General features: G+C 44.2%; 2 protein-coding genes across 2 annotated transcripts; one reads left to right on the top strand and one right to left on the bottom strand.

Moving 5' to 3' along the window:
- The first annotated feature begins 1,108 nt into the window (after nt 1-1,108).
- On the top strand, nt 1,109-16,418 carry CCDC158 (coiled-coil domain containing 158). The gene is given in 23 exon segments (XM_058420772.1): nt 1,109-1,177; nt 2,354-2,415; nt 2,656-2,983; nt 3,300-3,323; nt 3,326-3,397; nt 4,097-4,142; nt 4,145-4,171; nt 4,583-4,635; nt 5,277-5,399; nt 7,226-7,418; nt 8,210-8,249; nt 8,251-8,351; nt 8,469-8,581; nt 9,291-9,449; nt 10,399-10,473; nt 10,978-11,103; nt 12,745-12,789; nt 12,792-12,886; nt 13,759-13,826; nt 14,793-14,980; nt 15,062-15,068; nt 15,385-15,489; nt 16,259-16,418. Coding segments are annotated over 23 exon segments (2,196 nt in total). The 3' UTR covers nt 16,336-16,418.
- Nucleotides 16,419-19,737: 3,319 nt separating this feature from the next.
- On the bottom strand, nt 19,738-21,333 carry STBD1 (starch binding domain 1). Its single transcript, XM_040065844.2, has 2 exons — nt 21,096-21,333; nt 19,738-20,980 (listed from the first exon to the last, which is right to left on the bottom strand). Exons 1-2 carry the CDS (start codon nt 21,331-21,333, stop codon nt 20,178-20,180), a joined length of 1,041 nt encoding a protein of 346 aa, XP_039921778.1. The 3' UTR covers nt 19,738-20,177.
- Between the last annotated feature and the right edge of the window lie 562 nt (nt 21,334-21,895).

The following is a 21,895-nucleotide window of genomic DNA, read 5'->3' as shown; positions in this document are numbered from 1 at the left end:
CTTCTGGGTGGTGCAATAAAAGTCTTTTCCTTAAGCTGTTTTCCACTTGGGATTGCAGTGCGGCAAGGAGAATGGAGACCGGAGGTCTGTTTTCAGCTGGTTAATTCATATTTTTCTGTAGCAGTCCATGTAAAACCACTTTTCCCCTTTTGTCTGTATTTCAGCACTAGGAGGATGGGGTTTTTTTCCTCTTGTAAATGAAAATTATGCAGTACCCCTGAGGAACAGTTATGTGTTTTAAATCTTAGTCATATATTTAAATAAATCAACGTACCTGTCTGTCTCTTGAGATTTCTCAGACTTAATCTCTCCTTAAAAGCTGAGAATTTTGTTTGGGGCCCAGTTCATACACCTGTTCCTGGAAAGTTGTATCAAGGTGGTCTTTGAATAACCTGAGGGCAGCCTATGGACACCTGTGTGTTCATTCCTGAAATCGAGATCCAAAATGGCACAGTCACACATGGAATTTCCTTTGAAGCGCTCACGTCTCTACTCTGCACCTTCTCCCTCGCGTTGAAAATACCAGAAAACACAGCAACTTGTCCTCTGTGACAAGACTGGCGAAAAATAAAAATATTCCTGTTTTTACTACTGAACTGGATTTAGGGCAAGCTGCCTTTGAATCTTTTGTTTTCGACACTGGGCGTTTTGGTGGGAGAAGTCTCCTCACCCCAACTTCTGCCTTCAGTCAGCTCATGGTCACCCCTCCAAAATGTGGCACCTTACTGGCCAAATACAATATGGAAAATGATCCAGGCCCTTCCCTACCCCCGTGAGAGGATCTTTATCTCCAGCCTCAAGCTCGCCGTCGCTAAACCACCAGGGACCCCCGACCACAAAATGGTGCCCCCGCCGTGAGGGGCCAGCGGCCATGTTGGGGCTGAGGGGCTCGGCGCCGCAATTCCCGGCGGAGCGAGCGGGTCTTGCAGGAGCAGCCAGCGCCTCGGAACGGCCTCTTCCTGCGGGGAAGAGGCGGGAGGGGCCCGGCGGCTCCCCCCGGGGCGGAGCGGGTCGGCAGCAGCGCCCTGCGGAGCTGGGAGCGCGGTGTCATGGAGCGCTGAGGGGACGGAGCTGCGCTCCCTCACGGCCCGCGGCGGGAAGCGGAGGGATGGCGGGGAAGGGACGCGACCTGTCCCGCCTGAGGGGAGGCGGCTCCTGGCGGCGCCTCGGACCTCCGGTGCCTGCCATGGAAGGGCTGGGGGGTTTTCTCTCCTCGCGTTTTTTGGCCCCTCAGGGCCGGGCTCTGGGACCAAGGGCTGTGTCAGGAGCCCTCTGGAACCGGGGCGGCTGTGTCGGGCAGAGGGGTTTGTTGAAGGTGTTGGATCAGCCAGGTGTGGCAGGTGCTGCTGGAGCTGCCGCCTGGCTTGCGGTGTGGACACGAGTGCTCCAGAGGACGAGGCACACAGGAAAATCCAAATAAGCTAAACAAGAAACCTGTCAATACCATCTGATTTAAAACTGCCACTGAGTAACAGATTTTTGTCTCTTTTCTCCTCCTTTTTATCTCTTTTCTCTTCTGTCTGCATCTGGGTTTGTCCTGACACAACAAATCAGAAGATTTGGAAAAGGAGGAAACTTAACTTCCCTTAAATATCTTTAAGTCCTCCTGCAGTTTTAAAATTAGATGAGCAGATTTTTTTTTTTTTTTTTTTTTTTTTTTTTTACATGAAGTTAACTCTTAATAGATTAAAAAGCAGATACATGTCTTTGTCTTCACAGGTGCTATTCCAGTGGACAAGAATATCCACGAATTAAGGTAGTTGACAGGATTTGTTTGCTATTAGAAAATTCCTGTCTCTGTTATGTGTCATATTTTTTCCTTCAGAAGACAGTGCTTGAATTTAGTGATTTTTATACAGTTGTATGTCTAATATTTGAAAGTTTCTCCCACAAAAGGGTCATAAATGAGTTTGAAAACTGATGGCAAACTGAGATTTGATTTACTGATTCACTCAGACATGATTCAAACTGACACCACACCCTCAGGAATGGAGCAAATATTCCATTGCCTGATCAATTCCAATAAAACAAGACAGTGTGATTTGGCTCAAGTTTCCTTCCTTTTCTGCTCAAGGCGTTATATAACCAAACTCTCCTCTTATTCTATAGTTTTCTCAGAAATGGGGAGACATGCAGAAGAGGCTGCATTAATGAGCTGAAATTTGGGGCAGCTTCTTAAATTTGGGTGAGTCCTTGTCACTGCTGAGTCTTTGGACAATTCCACCAGCACTATTTTGAGCAGCTTCTTTTTTATTTAGGTCATGTCTTCAGTATTTTGGTTGGTTTAGTTTGGTTGGTTGTTTTTTCTCCTTTAGACCACTGAGCTGTGTGAGCAACACGAAATCCATTTAAGTCTGATTGGCAGAGCAGGGTGCTGGAAATGCAGTTGGAGAGAGATGTGCTTCAGGATAGCAGGTATGAAGGCCGAGACAGATTTATCATGGAAAGTGTTTGTAGGAGCTTTGAGAGACAGCAGGCTTCCTCAGGGAGAAGCTTCCCTCCAGGAATAATACTATAGCACTCCTGGATTAGAAAACAATTCATTATTTAGTTGTAAAAACCAGCAGCTAATCAACTGAAGTATTACACCTGTGGGGATAAAACTCGGGGTGAATCCTGTTCTCTAAATTATTTTATTTTTGTTTCCCAGTTCAGACAAAAGGAATCGCAGAGCCAACAGAATTTACAAATACAGTTTAAAAATATTACTGGAGAGCTGGAAGCTGCCAGTCAGCAGCAGGACGAGGCGCTGAGGGAGGCTGGCAGCTAAAATGAGCATCTCACAAAGGTGGTCCACAGCCTCGAGGAATTACTTCTGGAATTACATGGCATCCTAATGGACTGCACAGACAGCACAGGCAGGAGGCTTTGTGAGCATGGGGACATTACCAGCCTGCTCACCCACAGCCTGGGCACAGCATTTTGTGGTGTCCAGAGGGATTTGGACTCACAGGTGTCCCATCTCAAAGGAAAGCTGGTCCTGGTATGTGAACAAACTCCTAATTTTCCTTCCAGTGCTCTGTGTTCTGGTTTTTAGGATGTATATTTGAAAACTCCCTGAGCTCCCTTCTAACCTGGCCTGGGGAAAGGGTTATGGCATAAAGAGGTGCAAATGCCACTTGGCAGTGAAGGTGGCAGCCTTTTACACTGGTCCCACCTTGAGACTGGGTTTACTGCTGGGATTTACCACATTTCCACAGCTCAAGGAGGAACCAAAAGGGAGGAAATCACACTTTAGAATCTGCTGTTCAGACTGCCTTTTCTTCAGGGGGGATTGCTCTGTCATCTGCTCACTTTAGCTGGAGGAAGAGCTGCAGTCACTGACAAAAAAGATTCACAGACCCAAAGAGAACTTCTGCTTCAGCAACATCAAATGAGGTACCACTTCTCTGGGGTGGTTGGGGTTTTTTTTGTGGTGGTTTTGTTTGTTGTTGTTGTTGTTGTTGTTGTTTTGTTCTTTGTTTTTTGTGGCTTTTTTTGTTTGGTTGGTTTTTTGTTTGTTTTGTTTTGTTTTGCTTGTTTGTTTGTTTTTATTCATAAAGCATAACCAGACATTTTTCATGTGTTCCACAGAGAATTCCTTTGTGATGATGATGGTATTTGGGGTCGAGTGACTAGGGGGCAGCAAGCAATGTTTTGGAAGACTTCAGTAATTGTTCCATCAAGATGTTTATTTGCTCCTGACTTTCTGCTGCTTTTTCCTTCCATGCTGACAATCTCCTGGTTTATTTGCTGCCACAAAAATTCTATTTCGGAAGAATCTCTGCAGCTTACTTTTCTAAGTGTCACTTAAGTGGGCACGTGGAATTTGTTGGGACACCAGTTCCAGCATTAAAAGAAAAGACTGTGAAAGTAATTTCGGTGGTTAAATCAGCTTTTTTCCTACTGGTTTCTCTACGAGTTTTGTCCTTTCTTGTTTGAGATGTCCTAATTTTTACCTGGCGGTCCACTTGGGTTGTACAGTAACCCCTTCAAAGTGAAACTACCCATAGCTTGATACTTAATAACAGAACATCGAAATTACGGCACTTCTGACAAGTGAAAGAAGTTACTGTTCGCCAAGATGAAATTGTAGCCGATGTTTTCTCTTGGGAAGGGGATTGAGCAGCTAAGAAATGAGCATGAGCACGAGGTGGCAGCACTGCCTCAAAGCTGACAGTGCCTGCGGCTTGCAAGTAGCATCTGAAGCCTGGTGGAGACAGATCGTGTAGTCTGGGTTTTGATTACAGTGTAGAAAAGCGTAAGAGTAACTTTAATTTGAGAGAAAGCTTATGCTGTTCCTGCGCTCCACTCTCTGCCCTATTCTTTTGGTTTCTCAGTGCTTTTGTCTAAGTGAGGCACTGGTTGCACAGACTGTGAACTGAGAAGGGGAAAAAAAACCGAAACCCCACAAAACCGCGCAATACAGAGGAGAGACAAAACATCTGTGTGTTAGGCAGGCTGAGAATGAGGAGACTGGGGCTGCTTCTCCTTTGATGGCTCTTACAGTTTCTAATTTCTCCACCTCAAACTTTCCAGAGAGGACAAGCAAGAACCCCAAATCTGGTGCATCCACGTCAAGTCTGTCACCTGGAATCCACAGTTTGTCAGCTCTATTCCCAGTTAGGAGAAGTGAAGAGGATCTGTGAAAACAAGGTGTGTAGGGAATTTGTCTGTTAGCATTGATACCAGTGAAAAAATGAGTGTGTGGAGATCTGAAATGTTCCAGAGACAGTAAGAAAGCCTTTTGATGAGGGATTGCTTCAGAAAAACTGTCTGGATAATAGGATAAATGACATTAAGCTAGAATTTGCACATAAGAGAGTCTTTATTAAACAGCCTTGTAGTCTGGTCCATCATCTCATACCCTGGCAGAAGTTGCCTCCTTTCAGAGGAGGGTGACACTGCTTGGTGCCAAAAACGTTTGCCTGGCGATTTCTGAATGTGGCCGTGGTGAAGGAATAGTCCTCTGTGAAAAAAGGTCTTTTTTCCCCCTCAAAGTGTTATTTTACCATTCCAATCAGCATTTATGTTGTGGGTAAGGAACTTATGAAGAGCTCTGGATCAGGGTGGAAGCCAAATTACTCTCCTCAGTTAAGTCTGAAATGAAACTGAGCTTACTCACTGAAAGAAGACAGCACAATTATGAGCACACCCAGGGAATAACTTTGCTGTGCCAAAAGATAACATTTGTACTTCTTTCAAGTAGGACCTAGAAGAAACCCATGAGAAATCCAATATACTGTTTAAAGAGAATGCTGTAAGATAATTCGTCATGAATATTTGCTTTTTTCTAGGTCAAGGATCTTGAGAAGCAGTTACACCTAGCTCATTCTGAGAAAACAGAAGCTCAGACAGACCAGGCACAACATGGTGGCCAAGAATCTCGAAATCTGAATGACCAGATTCATCAATTGTTGGTAAAAACAAGCAATTGTATTTAAAAAAAAAAAAAACCAACCAAACAAACAAAACCCACAAACTTTCTAAAAGCCTCCCCTTACTTCTGGTGTTCAGATTTGCACCTTGCTCGTTTCCCCTTTTAATTAACTTTGAGGATTATTTATAACTAGAATTTTGAATTAGCTGTGAAAGGCCCAAGGGCCTTTGCCTGTAGCAATGAGGGACATTCAGATTTAAGACTTAACTTTGCATAAATTCAAAGCCACAGAAACCAATGCAAATTATTTAAAGATGCTGAGCTACCTCCACCTTAACCTCACAGTTTAGATCCCTCTGTTAAGGAACCTCGGTCCCTTAATGCATATTTTGCCAGACTTATTCAGTATGCAAGCAGTAAACAACAGCAGAAGCTATGATTAGCAGAAATGCCCACTGGTAATTCAGTTTGGGCCACACTTGAAATTCATATTGTTGAAATGAGAAGCTGTGAAATGTAATGAAGTTTATTTATGTTAATGAAGTATTTCTAAACCAGTGAGTGCTGTGTCAGAATTCCATCTGACAAAGTGAACACTCTGCTTACGTTCCCCTTTTTTACAAACTTTAACCTTTCAAAAATGAGCTGTAATTAGATAACCTTCTTTGCATTATGAATAAAGATCCAGTTGATTCCTTTATTTTCTACCAAACCATAGGCTTGAGCTAACTTACACATCATTCTACATTTTCTCAGTCAATTATTTTTTGTTGAAAATCCTCCTACTGGGAATTTCACTCTTTTCTTCTGATTGTACTTTGCACTATTACCAGTTTTTGAATCACAGTACTTTGTGCTTTAAATAGTGCATATTGCTGCTTGCAGGAATTAAATCAGTAATCAATTATTTGTGTAATTGATTTTTTCCACAGCTTCACAGAGCAGCCAGTCGGGTTTTATCACTTAGAGTTCTTTAGCCCTAAGTGCTCTGAATTTTGTATTAACGTTGCCAGTTGATTTTTTCCCCATCAGTTTAACATTTTTTTCATTTCCTGTGTTTAGAAAAACAATATTCTATTCAGTTATTAAAATGGAGAGAGAGGAGCCAGAGCATCCTGACCTGATTTTTCTGTACAACTCAGGGGTTGAAGATGTACTACAGAAAACCAGGAATGTGCCAGGACATTCAAAAGGTAGAAATAAACAAATCTTTTGGTTGATCCTTGTACTGTTACTCTTTTCTGAAGATGGTCAGGCAATACCCCTGGAATTCTAGCAGCCCTCAGTTAGTGGGCAGAGGAGGATAATATTATAACATTACCACTAACAATGAATAATTCTCTGGCAAAAAGCAGCTGCCAAAGGGCTGGTGAAAGCTGGAGTGACCTCGGTGAGACGAGTGTCCGCACCAGAACAGAACCAGAAATACAAGGTGTTACTGAGAAGCAGCAGACAGGCAGCACTCAGAATTCCAAACTGAGGACACTGGTTATTTCTCAGACAAGAAATACAGGATGTGGTACTCCCATGCAGGTCAGCATCTTCAGAAGAAAAATCACTTCAGACGGGGAATTTCTTCGTCTTCTGTGAGAAGGCATTTGAGTGCACATGGTGGGGCTGCTGCAGGAGAATGGAATTCACGTTCATGTGCTACACCTGGTAAGGATAATTGTTCTTTAAAGCCATCAGATCCAGTTCTGCTGCACCTTCTTTGCCTGGATTAGCAATTTTCTCACAAGCAATTGGTCTGTTTCACTCTGGTTTTCTTTCTTGCCCCAAACAGGGATTTTAAGTCGTGGTGTCCACACATCTTTGTGGTTATTTTATATACTTATGTATATTACACATAATTGGTTTTTGTGTAAGCTGGGTGCAAAGGATGAGAAAGAAGACAGAATATGTGAAATGGAGGCCAGGCTGAGCGAGCTGGAGCTGGAAAAGGTTCAGCTGGTTAGCACATGCACCGAGAGGCTCTAGGCACTGCATGATGCAAAACTGGAAAAAGATGAGCTCCTGCAGGAACTCCGGGCTGGGCAGAGGGAGCTAGCTGGCCTTGCAGGTAGAGAGCCTCAGCTCAGCTCCCACAGCTGCTAATTTGGGCTCATGTTAAAAATAAAAGCCTGCTGGCTGAGTCCAAATATGGCTGCCGGTACAGCACGAGATTCCTGCCAGCACAGGATGGCCAGATTGTTCCAGGGAGCTGGGTCATGGCGTGGGATTCTGGAACTGAAGGTGGGGGAGAATAAAATCTTTATGGCCTATCTCGCTATGAGCAAAAATATTTAAAAGTGCCTGGGTCAGGAGATAACAAAAGCAGATCTAGTGAATCACAGAATAGCAACCTGACCCTTTTTTTTCAAGAGTGGTATCTAAGAGCAGTACTGGATCCCACTAACCATCTCTGGTCAAATCATAGTGAAACTGTGTTTTGTTGCAAATTTGCTACAACAACGTTATTGAAAGCTGATGCTTTAACTTCAGTGTTTTCACAACTAATGTGTGGGGAAACCCCATCAAGATGTAGCATTAAAATAAATACAGATGTATAAAATTATAAAAATACTTCTGAAATATATAAATACAAATATATTATTTAAAATTTTTCAAAAAGCAGGATCTGGACGCAAAGCAACCACCAAAATCTAAGATTATTCTTAGTTAAATCTGCATGGCAGCTGGCTGGATGCTGCTGGTGACATGCTTTGCTCTCTGCATACCCCTGTACCCTCAGGAAGTGCCCCTTGGGAGCACTGCCTTTATCACAAGTTGGCAGCAGATCAATCATCTCAGTTTAGAAAAATGAAATTTTTTTTTGTCACTCTAATTTCAATCTTTACTTTCTCTCACCAGAGGCATTTTAAGATTTGAAGAGGAATTATCAAGGTGAAATCAAATACTGCAAACAGACTAAAAATGCAGTTGAAGTCAGCCCAAGCTGGTCTGAAACAGGCCAGAACTGCTGGAAAGACTATGGAAGGATTTGATGACAATGGTATCTATGGATTGAACTTCCTAAAAATCTCATGCATTTCTGTTATCCACCAGAGAATGTTTGTAAGTATTGCAATCATAATCCTTGTTTAGTGAAAATTAACCTTGTGTTTTCCAGCTCTGGAAGCTGCAGCAAGAATGCAGAAGCAGATTACAGCCAAGAGAGGACAGGCAGATGCACTACAGAGCACGGTTAAATTCTTGGAAGAGGCAATGGCAAACACAGCTAAGGTCACGAGAGCTCCTTTTAGAAGTATTTCACTGCATTTAGAGAGATTTGTCTTGGGAGAAATGGCATGGGCAAAAGCACAGTCAGCCCATGAAGGACCAAAACCGGTTTTACTTGGTGCCCATGGAAATCGGCCTTCTGCACAGAGACAGGTCTTAATTTATATTTATTCTTGGAATAATGAGAGTAGTTGCAATGAGAATCAGCCTCTTACATACCAGTTCTTGCTAAAAATGTCAAATTACACCTTCTATATCCTTTTGACCCTGGTCCTTGGTGCTTCTCTGGATTCTGAGGCAGTTCTGCGTGTAAACTCTGTGTCAGGATCTGTCTATCGCCATGAGTCCTTTTCCACTTTCTGTGACAAATCACTTCAAGAGCTGTAGTTCACTGAATGATCATTTATATCTGTTCACTGTAACCTGTCCTATTTCTTCACTGGCTTGGGATCCTGTGGATCCTAAAGCTTAAAATTCCAGTTTCAAAATGGATCAAAAATTTGAGATGTTGTTTCACTGTCAGAAGTCCAGTTGCACTTTTCCTTGTAAGGCCTTTCTTCTTGTTAGAGTGTCGTCTTTGGGCAAGATGCAATATCTAAGCTTGTCAAAGGGTTAATTCAGATATTTCAAAGATTTTTTAAAAATCTACTGAATTTAAATGTCTATAATTTATACATTTTTGACTCATACTATGTCCTCATCTTAAATTCAGGAGAAGCATTACCTCAGAGAAGAAAATAGTAAACTAAGTCAAAAATTGAGCTGTGTGAGAACAGAAAATATCAGGCTTGCTGGGGACGTGGAGATCCTGAGATCACAAGACAAATGGCTGAAAGAAAAACTGTCAAAGATGGAGACAGCCCTTGATAAGGTAAGGAAATTCTCAGTTCAGGGAGACTTCTGGAGGTTTTCCTCTGCGGTCACCCGAGAAGAGAAGGGTTGGACTTAATACCTTTTTTTCACATGTACTGTAACATCCCCACCTGAAGAATTTTTTAATAGTAAAAGGCTTCTATTTTCACTAAGAGATTTCTTGTTTTGCTCCTTACTGGCTCGGGGAAATCTAAACTAGAGGGAATTTAAAATAAATGTGTTGTGCATGCTGTAGAACCTTCCACTTGACTCTGGGCACAGCAGCTTTCTCTGTTCTTCCGTATGAGGGGATTTTTACAGAGCACGGTGTTCTTTCATTTGCCTTTTATGTTTTTTAGGTGAGATTTCTGTTGCTGGCATACCTGACCCCTCAGGTTAGGTCTGGTCTGGCTGGCACAGAAATCCCAGGTGCCCTGCAGGGAAGCTGCTGCTCTTCCAGAAGGAGGAGTCATTTCAGGATTCTAACTTTTTCAGATGTAAATTTCTATGCAAGGTGCCATTCTCAAATTCCTTTGGAAAAAATGACAGAAGAATTGTGATACCTCCTCCCTAGTGCAGCATTTCTTGCTTTGAATGCTTGTCACTGGAAGCTTACCTTTTTTGTAGTGTATAGATATTCTCGCCCCTTTTCAGAGTAATTTTTTTTAAGGAAGAAAAGGTATAGTTCTGCTTCATTAGCACAATTGAATATTCTAATCCCAGGGCTGTTCAGTAGGTCTGGAAGGACATTGTCCCCTCCTGGGATGTTCTGGTGTGCCTGTTACAGCTGCCAGGCTTGTATAACCAGCTGCTTCTGTCAGCAAAGGCATCCTGCAGTATTTCTGTGCTGAGCGCAGGAGTCATACAGCATCCCTGTGGGCACCTTGCTTCCTTATCAGACAGCAGAGAGTGTAATCCCCAGGAAGTTAGCACAAGCTCATTCGTGCCCCTTCTGTGCTCTGTTGCAGGCATCCCTGCAGTTTGCAGAGTGCCAGGAGCAGGAAGCGATGCGCTGCAGGCTGCAGCGCACCTTGGATGTGAGAGTGAGCGCCTTCCTGAGAAGCGTGGGCCCAACCTCAGGTTCGTCTGCTTTGGGGCCTGATTTTAAGTTTAACCCTTCTCAGTGCAAACAACTCTCAGAAGTCTGTGTTCTGAAACCCTTTTTCCTTGTGGAATTCCTCGGTGCTGCACATGTCCATAATTCCAGGTTTTTGAAGTGCTGTTTACAGTAAGGACAACAAAATAATAGATGGAGTCCAATCCCTATCTTTACTAACGAGATCGACAGAGGATGTTTTTGACTTTTGCCTTATTTCTAACCATGGACTCTTCAGGCTGCAGTGAGGCTACTGCTCTTAATGGGTGGTAGCTTGGGAACAGCAGTTTCATCATAAGAAATTATCATTCATTTTAGTGACCCACCCCAGCTGCTGTCTTTGAAAGGGGAACAAAGTGCTATATTCAAACTACAACTCCACAAAAGAAATACAAAAAGTGCTTCAGAGGACAAATGACCAAGTTGAGGAACTTTTACTGTTGCTCCTCAGGAGCTGCAGGGCCCAGGCTACTCCTCAGCTTCTGCTTCAGGGAAGCTGCAGGATGTTGTGCCTCTGCCCCACCTGCACTCTGCTGTCCGGCCACATGCCCTGCACCTGCCCAGCTCTGCCCCTCAGGTGAGTGCCTTCCTCTGCATGGAACACCAGCATGTCCCAAACAGCAAAAACAACACGGAATTTCTACATGGGAGAGCATCTGCTCAGAGTGTCCAAGAGAAAATTCCTAACACCCAAGATGAAATAATTTCTGTAGCTTCACATGTGCTGTGTTCTTTCAGATATTTTCTTTTTTCCTTGGTGTGTGTAAAAACCAATGGGACAACTAAAAAATCCTATAGATTGTGCTAGGAGTTTATTTTACCTCTACCACAAATAATATTTACGAACTATTAAGTTTGAAGGTACTGATCTGTAAGGGGTTTGGTTTTTACTTTTTTTATTTTTTGCTGCAAATCACATTTGACAGTGAAAATAGATTTGTGCATAGTTCTTGATACATTTAATCATCTGCTTGATATTTGAATCTTCCTCCAAGCTGGCTTTCGTTGATTTTGATCAGTTTTATCCACATCGTTGTTCTTACTTTTGGTTTTGTACATCTACTTTTAGATTTAAATGAAATTCTAGTGTTGTTCTGATTTTTCATTACAGAAAACATCAACTCTAATCTCTCTAATTAAAAAATTAATTCGTTAGCCGTTTTCTTTATAGATTTTGTATAAATCTCCAGAAGTGACCTGATGTATCTCCCAGGTATTTTCATTAATTTCAGCCTCAAAATCTGTAGGAGGCCACAAGTTGGTGCAGGAGTTTTTCAGGAATATTTTCCAGTTTACTTCCTGATGTGGTGGCAAGCATTTACATCAAGGAACAAAGGATAGTTCCTTCTGTGAAATCCCTGCAGCATCAGGCACTCCCATTCTCTTTTCTCCGAGTTAATCAATTTATACTCCTGAAGCTAAAGAAGGAAAAAAGACTGATTTTAATTTAGTACTACAGTGAAGACCCAGCATTTGCAGAAGCACTTGAATCAAAGTCTACTTTAATCTTCTTGGTTCCTGCATCATTAGTTTTAGTACAAAATGCAGCAGCTCCAGCACTTGAGACAGACTCTACCTGGGTGATAGTCTGGTTTCCTAGCTGGAATGTGGAAGAGGAGGATTTGGTCTGATTCAGTGTCACTTTGACCCATTGTGAAGCTGAGGATTTGTTCCCCATAGAAGCCCTGCTGAAACCAGCGTGTTCACATTAAAAATGACCTTTTTAAAAAAAATGAAAATGGGGTAGCAAAGTGCTTCTAACCAGTCCCATCCCCAGATGTAGCAGTGGGAGCAGTGCTTTGAACATGTGAAATGCTGAAAAATCCAGTTCTCAGCAGTGAAAAATCCAGTTTTCACTGAAAGAAAGAGATCTTTGAACCAGGCCTTTGCCTCAAGTCTGGAGCAGTAAAATGAGAATACTCTTGCACTTCATGTCCGAGATGGCTGTGGCAATAAAGGGGTTTGTATCTGCAGACAGCTCAGCTGCTACAGGAATGAGTGTGTGGAAAACACCCACCCCCGGGTGCTCCCGTGTCTCCCTTCAGCGCTGTGTCTGTGTCCTGTACAGCAGCACCTGAGGTCATGGGTCAAAAAGGACAAAAACAAGAGTCAAGGGGGGAAAAACTCATGCATTTGAGTGACTTGAGGTAAGAATTGACAACAGAGTGCCTTTGTAAATATTTTTTAACTGAATTATTTTATTTCAGAAGCCTTCCAGGCTGGACATTTTGAAGAACCATTGCAGGATCTAAAGAGGACTCTTTCATGAAATTAACAAGCCCAGACAGTGACATTCCCTCCATGGATCTCAGCAGCCATGGCAGGAGAAAATCCCCTTTAACAACCATGAGGAATGCAGTGTAAGAATAATAAATTTATTTCTGTTGTGTGCTGTGTACTTACAGTGCCCTCTGAAACTGGGATCTGGCTCTTGATGTGCTTCAGGAGCAGTGTGGGATGTGTTTGTGCAAGGTCAGGTTTACACATAGCCTGAGATAATCTGCAACCTTCCAAAGCTTCTGTTGTTTGCCAGGTTACTCAGATGCTTTAGGTCGTAGGGAAATAGAAGGTGACCACACCATTTGCCTTTAGTGCTTGCTTTTATTTTTGTTCTGAACTTCTTTCTTTTTCTGCCCTAGTAAATATCCAAATGCAGGATTTCTTTTTAACCAAACACATGATAATGACAGCGGTACATGAAGTTGAAAAATCGATGCAACACAAATCCTGATGTTTCTAATCCAGATCATAAGGATACTTCATAAAAGAAGATGTTATCCATTAATTTTGATTAGGATTAAATCAAACCTGCAGCTGGAGAGGCTGCTACTGCAAGCATAGTGGAAAAGCTCAGTGAGAACTTTAGGACTTCTCTCTTCAGGACAGTGAGAAGTGCTTTCACTTAGCTGAGTAACCTGCTTCTTACAGTACTCATCTGAGGTTCAGTTTCTAAGGCTTTTTTAATACAGCTCAAATCCTGAGCTAGTTTGTATTGTTTTATTCATAATGCTAAGAACTTCCTGGGAATTATAAAACAAAGCTTTCATGTCACTTTCATCTCTCTAAGCGAGAGCTCTGAAACATAATTACATTGTTTGCTTTTAATTTCCACGTATAAGACCTAGAGACTCCATATAAGAGCTTCACATTCTCACTGTGGATGCTGGCTAGCATGACCAAACTTTAGCATAATCCTTCCAGAATGCAGGTTTTGTCCTCATTTTGCTTTCAGGGTTCCTTCCCACTCACATCCTGCAGATCTTCAGTCCCAGGATGTTTCCCTGCTCCTTACCTCCCATGGTAAGTTTTCACTGGCAGCATTGATGTCAGACTGGAACATTACAGAATATTATAAAAAAATACAATCCTAATACAGTATCTTTTCCTAGGAATTTACTGAAATACCTCTTAGCAGGTGCTATTACAGTGTCTTCATTGCACTTGCTACAAAATCTGTATCTTGTTAGAAAACAGCTCCTCAGAGACTGACAAGAGCACGCCCAAAATTGACAACTTCCATGTTATTTGTGTGATTGGCATCAATAGCATTGTCACATTTTTGGAGCCTAAGTTTAGGCTCCTGAATCCTTTATTTGGATGGGCTTTTTTAGAGGAATCAAAAAATGCTATTGGTTTCCTTCCAAGTACTGGATGGTCAGTACCTTTTAAACTGTGATGATATGAATTTTGTTACCTAAAAGAAATATGAGGGTGTGGCTTTGAACAGCAGGGTTTGAAGATATTAATCTTAACTACCGTGTCTTTTCTTGCCCATAGATCATCCATTCTGTGAAAACTGCCTGCAGACACTGATATTGTTCTCTATTTAGAATTTTAGCCACTGTGCTTCAGAGATAGGCTCTGTTCATTGTGAGGAGTAACTGCTCTGGGTATTCTTTTTGTACTTCTTAGTATTAAAGAAAATCTCCTGGGTAGTTACTCTCTGCCTTCTAGCAAACCAACTGCAGCATCCAGGGATTTTCCTAGTATCCAAAACAGCTGCAGCTAGGGGTTTTTTTATGTGGAAGACTTGAGAAGTAGTTGAGCAAGGGGAGTCTGTAATGGACAGGGAGTCCTGGGTTGTGAGCAGCCATGATGTGCCTGTTTGGGAAATAAAGGAGAATAGAGAGCAGAACAAAAGCCATTTTGACCTGCCACTGACTTAACAGAAACAAGCATGTTTTGTAAGGAGGCTTCAGTCTCCTGCTTGCATGGGGATCTCTCCTCAGGTGTGTGCTCACTGCTCTTCGCTTGGGCATCTCCTAGGAAACGCATCCATCTGCTCGACAGCACCTCAGTGCACATCTGTCCCCAAGCTATTCCCTCGGGAGGGCAGATCCAGAGCAAGATCTCCAGTACATTTGCTCTTAACTACTCCACCTAATGAGCTTGCAGCTGGCCCTGCTGCCTCACCTGAGCACATCCCAGCCCCAGGGAAGGCTGGCTACAAAAAAGTACATCCAGTCCCATGTCCTGATCGGGGCACCTTCACCCTCTCCCAGTTCTGTTCAAGCAGAAGGTTTTTTCTGTGATAGATGAACTGTGAGTAAAGCGTAGCAGCTAATTAATGTATTACGCAGTGAGAAGATAAATTCCACCCACCACTAATTTTAAGGCCTGATCAGTTTCCTTATTCAAATTAAAAGGATGTAAGAGTGCTTGACATCAATATTTGCAGTAAAAAATATTTGTAATAGCTGTTGTGGTTCCTGTAACACATTTAGTAAAGTTCTGGGGTTGACTGAAAATGTTGGTGTGGATTTTATTTTGTAAGAACTTCAATTTAAAGGAGCAATTAGATAATTTATAATGGCCTTTTTATTATTATTGATGATAATATTATTATTATTTTCCCTAGCTTCTCAGCTGATGGAAACTAGTGAGCCCACACCAAAGAAGCCACAGAACAAGATGGAAAGCCTCCAAAACCTGGTGGAATCATTACAGATGAAAAAAAAACAAGGTGCCAGTATTTCCCAAAAATATTCCTGTTTTATAGAAAAAAACACACACTCTCCAGAAACTGTTCTTGGTACCTGGCAAAGCACTCCCTGTGCTTTTACTAGCACTCACTAGCTTTACTAGCAGTACCCACTTCTGCATTATCCTGCTCTTGGGAGAGTAATTCGATTAACTCCACAATACCCCTTAATTCTAATAAGCTTCAGGATCCTTAACATGTCAAACACGGCAGCTGTTTAGGGCTGTCCTCGTGTGCTGTCACGGCCAATTACAGGGAATTTTTCACAACCTGATGTGCTTTCATGGAAGCTGCAAGATTTCCAAAACTTAGTTGCGTGAGCTCCTGGGATGGCAGGATGCCAAATGAGACGGGGTTTATTTTCTCTGCACTTTTTCTTATTGCACATTCCAGTCTCTTCCCCCTTTTCTCCTTTAAGTCTCGTTGCCCAGATTTGGGAAATTATTATTTCCCCTCATCACACAGTTCCTTTGTGTCAGGGATGAGTGACCTGATGTAGGTAAAACTAATTAAGTTATGTATATAAATAAGTCAAAGGTATGTGTTCTCATTTTTGTTCTTTGCCATCCTCAGTGGTTTTTGTATATTCACATAAAGAATTGCAAACTGAAGCTGCATTTGTAAGGCCTTGGTAGGTACAGCATAACTTGTTATGGGAAGACTTTATGAAGCTTCAGGTGGCTGCACCTGAGACCTCAGCCTTTGGAATATAAGGTGGTGTTCAGCTAATCTGTTCTTCTGCTATTTTCAGCCACGTCTCCAATGATCAGAGCTCAGGAGGTGAAGACAAAGAAATCCAAGGAAAAGGAGAGACAGCTGTTCAAGTGAAGGCACTCTATATGCATTAGTGATCGCTTTCATGTGCGTACGTTGTGTTTAAAATAAGTTATGTTTTTAAAGATTAATAATAAAAGCCCTTACAGTTTTTTAAACTTTTGTTTATAGCTCTTTTTTTAAATGAACAGGAAGTACAGAGTAGAAAGGGACCTTAAGGATAATCTTATTCCAACCCCTTGCCATAGGCTTACGCTATCTCGGGTTGCTCCAAGTCCTGTCCAGGCTGGCCTTGGACACTTCCAGGGATGGGGCAGCTGCACCTTCTCTGGGCACCCTGTGCCAGGGTCTCCTCACCCTCACAGGGAACAGCTTCTCCCTGTGTTGGAGTTAAATTCTTCCTCTTGAAGTTTGAATTCCATACTGTACTGTGATTCACTTAAGCAGAATGGACTCATCAAACTTTAGTTCAAGTTTTGTATGGAGAGAAGAAATTACTGAGTTGTTCCTAAGATGTCCTCAGTTATTGCCAACAGTATTTTAATCTGAGGAACTTTTTTAGCTTTCCTAATAATTTTTACACTGTTTCTGATAATTTTTGCAACTGTGTTGCAAGCTCAGTCAAAATACTAGTAAAAGCATCTCTTCTTTCCTAGGAATCAGTTGCATTGAAAATGAAAGGATTGGTTTAGATGGCAGTGTATCACAGTTTGGAGTTGCTACACATATTGGAAAATTCTACCAAAATTTTTAAGAGGAGAGTCAGGTGTAGAGAGTAAGAACCCCTGGGAAAGATCACTGGTAAGTGCACTTCCAGTTGTGTTCAACGAGCCAAGCTAGAGTTTCAGAAGCTGCAGCTGTGTGCCAAGGGCAGGGAGCAGTTAGAGGGGTCAGAGAGAAGAGAGGGACATCTGCCAGTCCAAACCAGCAGCTTAATATCCTTTTGCTGGAATCCAGCAGAGCTGTGGACAGGTCTGGGCTTTGCCCCTGCCACCAACAGCAGGCAAGGAACAGGCACTTAGACACATGAGCCTTAGAGCAGCTGAATAGATGCTGGCCTCTGCAGCCCCAACAGCACTTGTTATTCCATGTCATGCAGGCGGACTGTTAGGCCAGGCTTGCCCACAGCAAGGACACCACAGATGGCAACCAACCCCCAGGAGAGAAAACCTAGCAGCAGGCTAATAGATGGAGACTCCAAAGGGTAAGTTCAACTGCAGTGAAGGTTTTTGTAGGAGACTTTAAAATGGTTTATGCTCAGTCCCCCTCAGGCTGCTTGCACAGATCACCATCCAGCTGCATTCAGCATTTGCGCACCAAACTACTTCACAAAAAGGAATGGTTTGTGTTTCACATAAAAATAATCAAATTGCCTGATTTGTCAGAAGTTTGTTGTCAGGGGTATGAGCAGGTGACCTTTAAAGGTAGCTCTGTGGTTGCAGGCTTTGCCAAGCTGTGAGTGAGACAATTTGTTTGCTTGGAGAACTGGTAATGATCTCCTGAGCCACTGGCTGTTAGATCCACACAGGAATGTCAACAATAAGTTGCTTCTCCCATGTACCTTCATTGGTCTCAGCCAGGACACTGACAGCCGTCAGCCATTCCAGCAAGGCAACTTTGTTTAAATCTACTTTCACCTTTGAGCAAATAGATTGTTCAATAATGAGAAAACACCCCCGTGAACTTGGAGAAAATACCACTAGGTTCCTCCAGAAAAACTGAAATCCAGATTGCTTTCTTTCACCATACTCAAACCATTTAATTTACACAGCATAGGTTCTGCTGGGGACGCAGTGATAGAAATGGCATAATAATTTAGAGGCTGTAGCAAAAGCTCCTTGCAGGTCTTTGCAGAAACCACAGATGTTCATTCAGCAAGATGATACAATCATGAAGACTGTGATTTGTCTGTGGGATCAAAGCGCAGGGTGTTTAATTAAAAAAATAAATTGTTCTAAGTTTGAAAGACTTCTCAGGGTTGGTCTGTTTGACATGTTCACCACTGCATTAGAGAAGCTATTCTAGCATAGGTTAAGTAGGTTTCTATTGAATAATTTAATCTAATAGCACAGTTAATCTCCTCAGACAAGCCTCAAGCGTGTGTATAAATACGCTCAGGCGGCAGCGGCTGCACGACAAGGGCTTCTTAGGTTGACAGTATCTCACAGTTTGAAGAGCTTGCTTTGGGGGGGAAGAGATTTGTAATCACCTTGAAATGAAATGTTTTGCTTTGACTTCAGGGATTTCTGAAGATATCCTTCTATTGCCACTGTGTATTAGGTACAGTATTCACTTCAGTTTCTTGTTAGTAAAGCCAAGTGCAAAGAATGCAGCTGAGGTTGTTTTACTGAATAAAAGTCAAAATTCCAACTTGCCCATGCACTTGTTCCTTGGCCTTAGTCTGTCTCCCTCCTCAGCCTCAATCCCCTCCCAGGAGTTCCTTGAGCTAGTTTGTGGCCAGGTCTGCAGAAGCAGGCAGCCCAACCCACTCTCGCTGAAAAGCTGATACCCGAGTCCCAGTTAAGAACATTTCCAACACTTGTTCTTCCCAGCAGCTCTAGCATTGTCCAACCAACTGGATGCCCATTAACTCACCAGATGCAGGAGGCCAGCCTCTGAAGTTCATGTTAGTCTTTCACCAAAGCCATTCTGTTTCACACATCCAGACTGCTCCACCACACAGAGCAGGAAGGAATTAGCAGAGGCATTTAGATCACTGATGTGCTTTTTGAAGTACATCTTCCAGACTAAAGTGTTAATTTGTATACTTGCAGATCTCCTACGAAACTCTGCTTTCCCAAAGCTCACTCAAGGGAAGGGCTGTTTGCAGGCCAGAGCTTGGTTCGGTATTGTGGAAAGAGGAGCTTGCTCGAGTGGCAGCTTGTATTTGTACCCAAAAATACAAAAGGTGGGGAAGCAGAATAGCTTTCTGCTTCTATCATATAAAGATACCAGCTAGCTGAAGCTGGAAGTATTCTATTTCATCTGGCTTACTAGAAGGCCACAACTTAAAATAAGTTCAAGCTGAAAAGCTTAGTCTTAAAAAATATTTACAAGGTTAAGCCAAGTATTTGCTTACGATACTGTGGTATTGTTCCTCAGTATGCCACCTGACTCTCTTCCAGCCAGAACCCAGTTCCCTAGCCAGCATTGCAGGCTTTTTTAAAGCCTGCTCCCACCCTGACAAAGTAATTCATTAAGCTGAAACAGTCCTTTCTGACCTTTGCTCTCCCCTCAGCAGTAGTGGAGCTGCCTGCCAAGCCTTTCATTTGAGCCGAGATGATTGCTGGACAGTAGAGGGTAGAGAATGAACTATTTTGGGGTTCAACCTTTTGTTACTCACAAGAGGAAGGGCCACTTCTCAGCAATTCCTTAGCACTAAGATTGCAGGTCAAGTGGCTCACTTGGATCACAGTTACCAAAATGCGTGAGGTCACTGGTCAACTGGTAATGAACTGTCAGTCTGAAAATGTTTATTGTTTCCTGAATACATTACATAAATTAAAACACCTAAGTTCCTGTTACATTGTTGGTAACCACACCTCCCGGTACACTTCCCAAGCCCAAGCAGTACCAAGATGCATCCCCTAGCCCCACTCAAAGCAACACTAACTCAAGTCCAGGGTCCGGATCTTCCTGGACAGGCAGGTGCCTGGAATGCTGCTCATGCCTTCTTAGCCAACTTGTGTCTCTTCAGCACGCACTCAAAGTTAATTTTTCAGGTTGCCAAAAGATTTCCTACAGAGATTTGCTGCTTACGTGGTTTGAGACGGGATTTCCACAGCTCTGCACTTGAGAGGGTCTCCTAGAGAAGAAGGGGAGCCCCCCTAAGGTTTAGGGGCTCGGTGATTCACCTAGGCAGGTCTGCCATTAGATCAGCAGCTTCCACCACCCCATTAATGGTATCCCCACCACTGATGAACAATTTGATCTTCGTGTTCAGTCACTAGGGTCCTGTTACTGCATTCTTCCCAGCGTCTGACCTTCCCATTCTCCACCAAGATAAATTTCCACTCCACTCTGGTGTCTACGGGCAGACTGATGGATTCGGACCAGAAGCCATCCTTGTCGCACTTGAGGGGAACGTAGCTGTGCCACTGGCCCAGACACTCGTGGTCCCCCGTGACACCGATGACCTGCGCGTCCGAGTGGGTGATGTAGTGCACACGGAAAGCCACGTGGATGTTCTGGAACATGGGGGGCACGGCTGCAACTCTCTTGGCTTTCGAGTCCCCATCACAGCAGTCTCCTTGTTCCCATTCCTTGCTGTCTGAGTCTTCCATACTGCCATCCTTCCCTTCGACCAGGTGCTCAGAAACAACTTCCCACTCTTCATGGTCCAAGTCCCTCCTCTCAGCTGGCTGACACGGCCGCTCCTCATTTCTCTCCTTACAGTCATCGTCAGAGGCTCCCGCCAAGTTCATCACGCACCATCCGTCACTTGCCTGTCCCACCTGGGCTCCCGGTTCGCCCGCCTGGCTGCCGGCCATAGCAGCCGGATGCTCCCCCGAGTCCGTGACCCCGTGCTCCGGGATCAGCCGCTCCAGCTCCACAGCTTCGCCCGAAACTGCACCGCTCGGGACGTGGTTAAGCTCTTCCCTCGAAACAGCCGCCCGATCCTCTCCTGGCTTCGAAGGGCCGGACGGGGCAGCAGCCGCGACCTCCCGTCTCACGGGCCCCCCGCCCGCCGCAGCATCCTCTGCAAGTGACATTGAGGGAGAACGGCAAGGGGTTAAGCTGAGCGCCGGCAAACCCGAGCTCTCGCAGGCTCGGGCAGCCCGAGACGCCCCGACACCGCCTCCCCATCCCGGTACCTGTGGCCGCCGCGCTCGTCCGCCGGGGCCCCTCTCCGCCGGCCGCCGCCTCCTCGCCGCCCTCCTCGGCTCGCCGATCGCCGTCGCCGTACCAGAACCAGGCGACGATGGCGGCCAGCAGCCCCACGAGCAGCGCCGGCCACAGCCCCGCGCCCAGCCAGCCCCAGCCGCGGGGCTCGGCGGGCAGAGCGGCGGCGCCGGGCGGCCGCAGCGCGGGCGGGCCGCGGTCGCGGGCCATGGCCGGGCGCTGCGGCAGCGGGACCCCGGCGGGGCCGCCCCCCCGGCGCCGCTTTAAGCCGGGCTCCGGATCCGGGGAGGAGCCGGGCCGGGCGGGGCTGGGCTGGGCTGAGCCGCGGAGGCGGTGGAAAGGCGAAAAGTTCCGAAGTCAGGGCGGAGAAAGTTTCCACTCACTACGCGCCCGTACCCCTTTTCTGCTTTCTCTCAGAATTGATAGCGTTGCAAGGGACCTCTGGAGATCATCTAAATCCAAACCCCCTGCCAAAGCAGACTCACGCAGGGCAGGTTTAGTTCTAGCAGTGCTGGTGGGCTTAGATGCTCCAACAGGGGTGTGCTGAGGAAGACTGATTTGCTGGTAATTTTAATGTTTGCGCTGGTGAAAATCCTGTCCCGCTCTGGTATCTTTGAGAAGTGAGATGAATTCACTACCGATTTTGTAACCTCTTCATCATACTCTAATGACTACAACTGAATTCCTTAACATTGCCCTGGCCTCCTGGCTTCTGTATTATGCTCAGGAAGCTTTTTGGGCTACCAGGATTTTGGAGCCCATTAATGCAGAG

The sequence above is a fragment of the Hirundo rustica genome, chromosome 5, assembly GCF_015227805.2.
Source record: "Hirundo rustica isolate bHirRus1 chromosome 5, bHirRus1.pri.v3, whole genome shotgun sequence".
NCBI lineage: Eukaryota > Metazoa > Chordata > Aves > Passeriformes > Hirundinidae > Hirundo > Hirundo rustica.
Note: the sequence above shows the minus strand (reverse complement) of the source record. Positions and strands in the feature narration are given on the sequence as shown.

Excerpts from the sequence above, each read along its gene's own strand:
- STBD1 (XM_040065844.2), bottom strand. The coding sequence starts at position 21,333 with ATGGCCCGCGACCGCGGCCCGCCCGCGCTGCGGCCGCCCGGCGCCGCC. Across the intron at positions 20,981-21,095 it reads GACGAGCGCGGCGGCCACAG|AGGATGCTGCGGCGGGCGGG; the intron begins GTACCGGGATGG and ends TGTCACTTGCAG.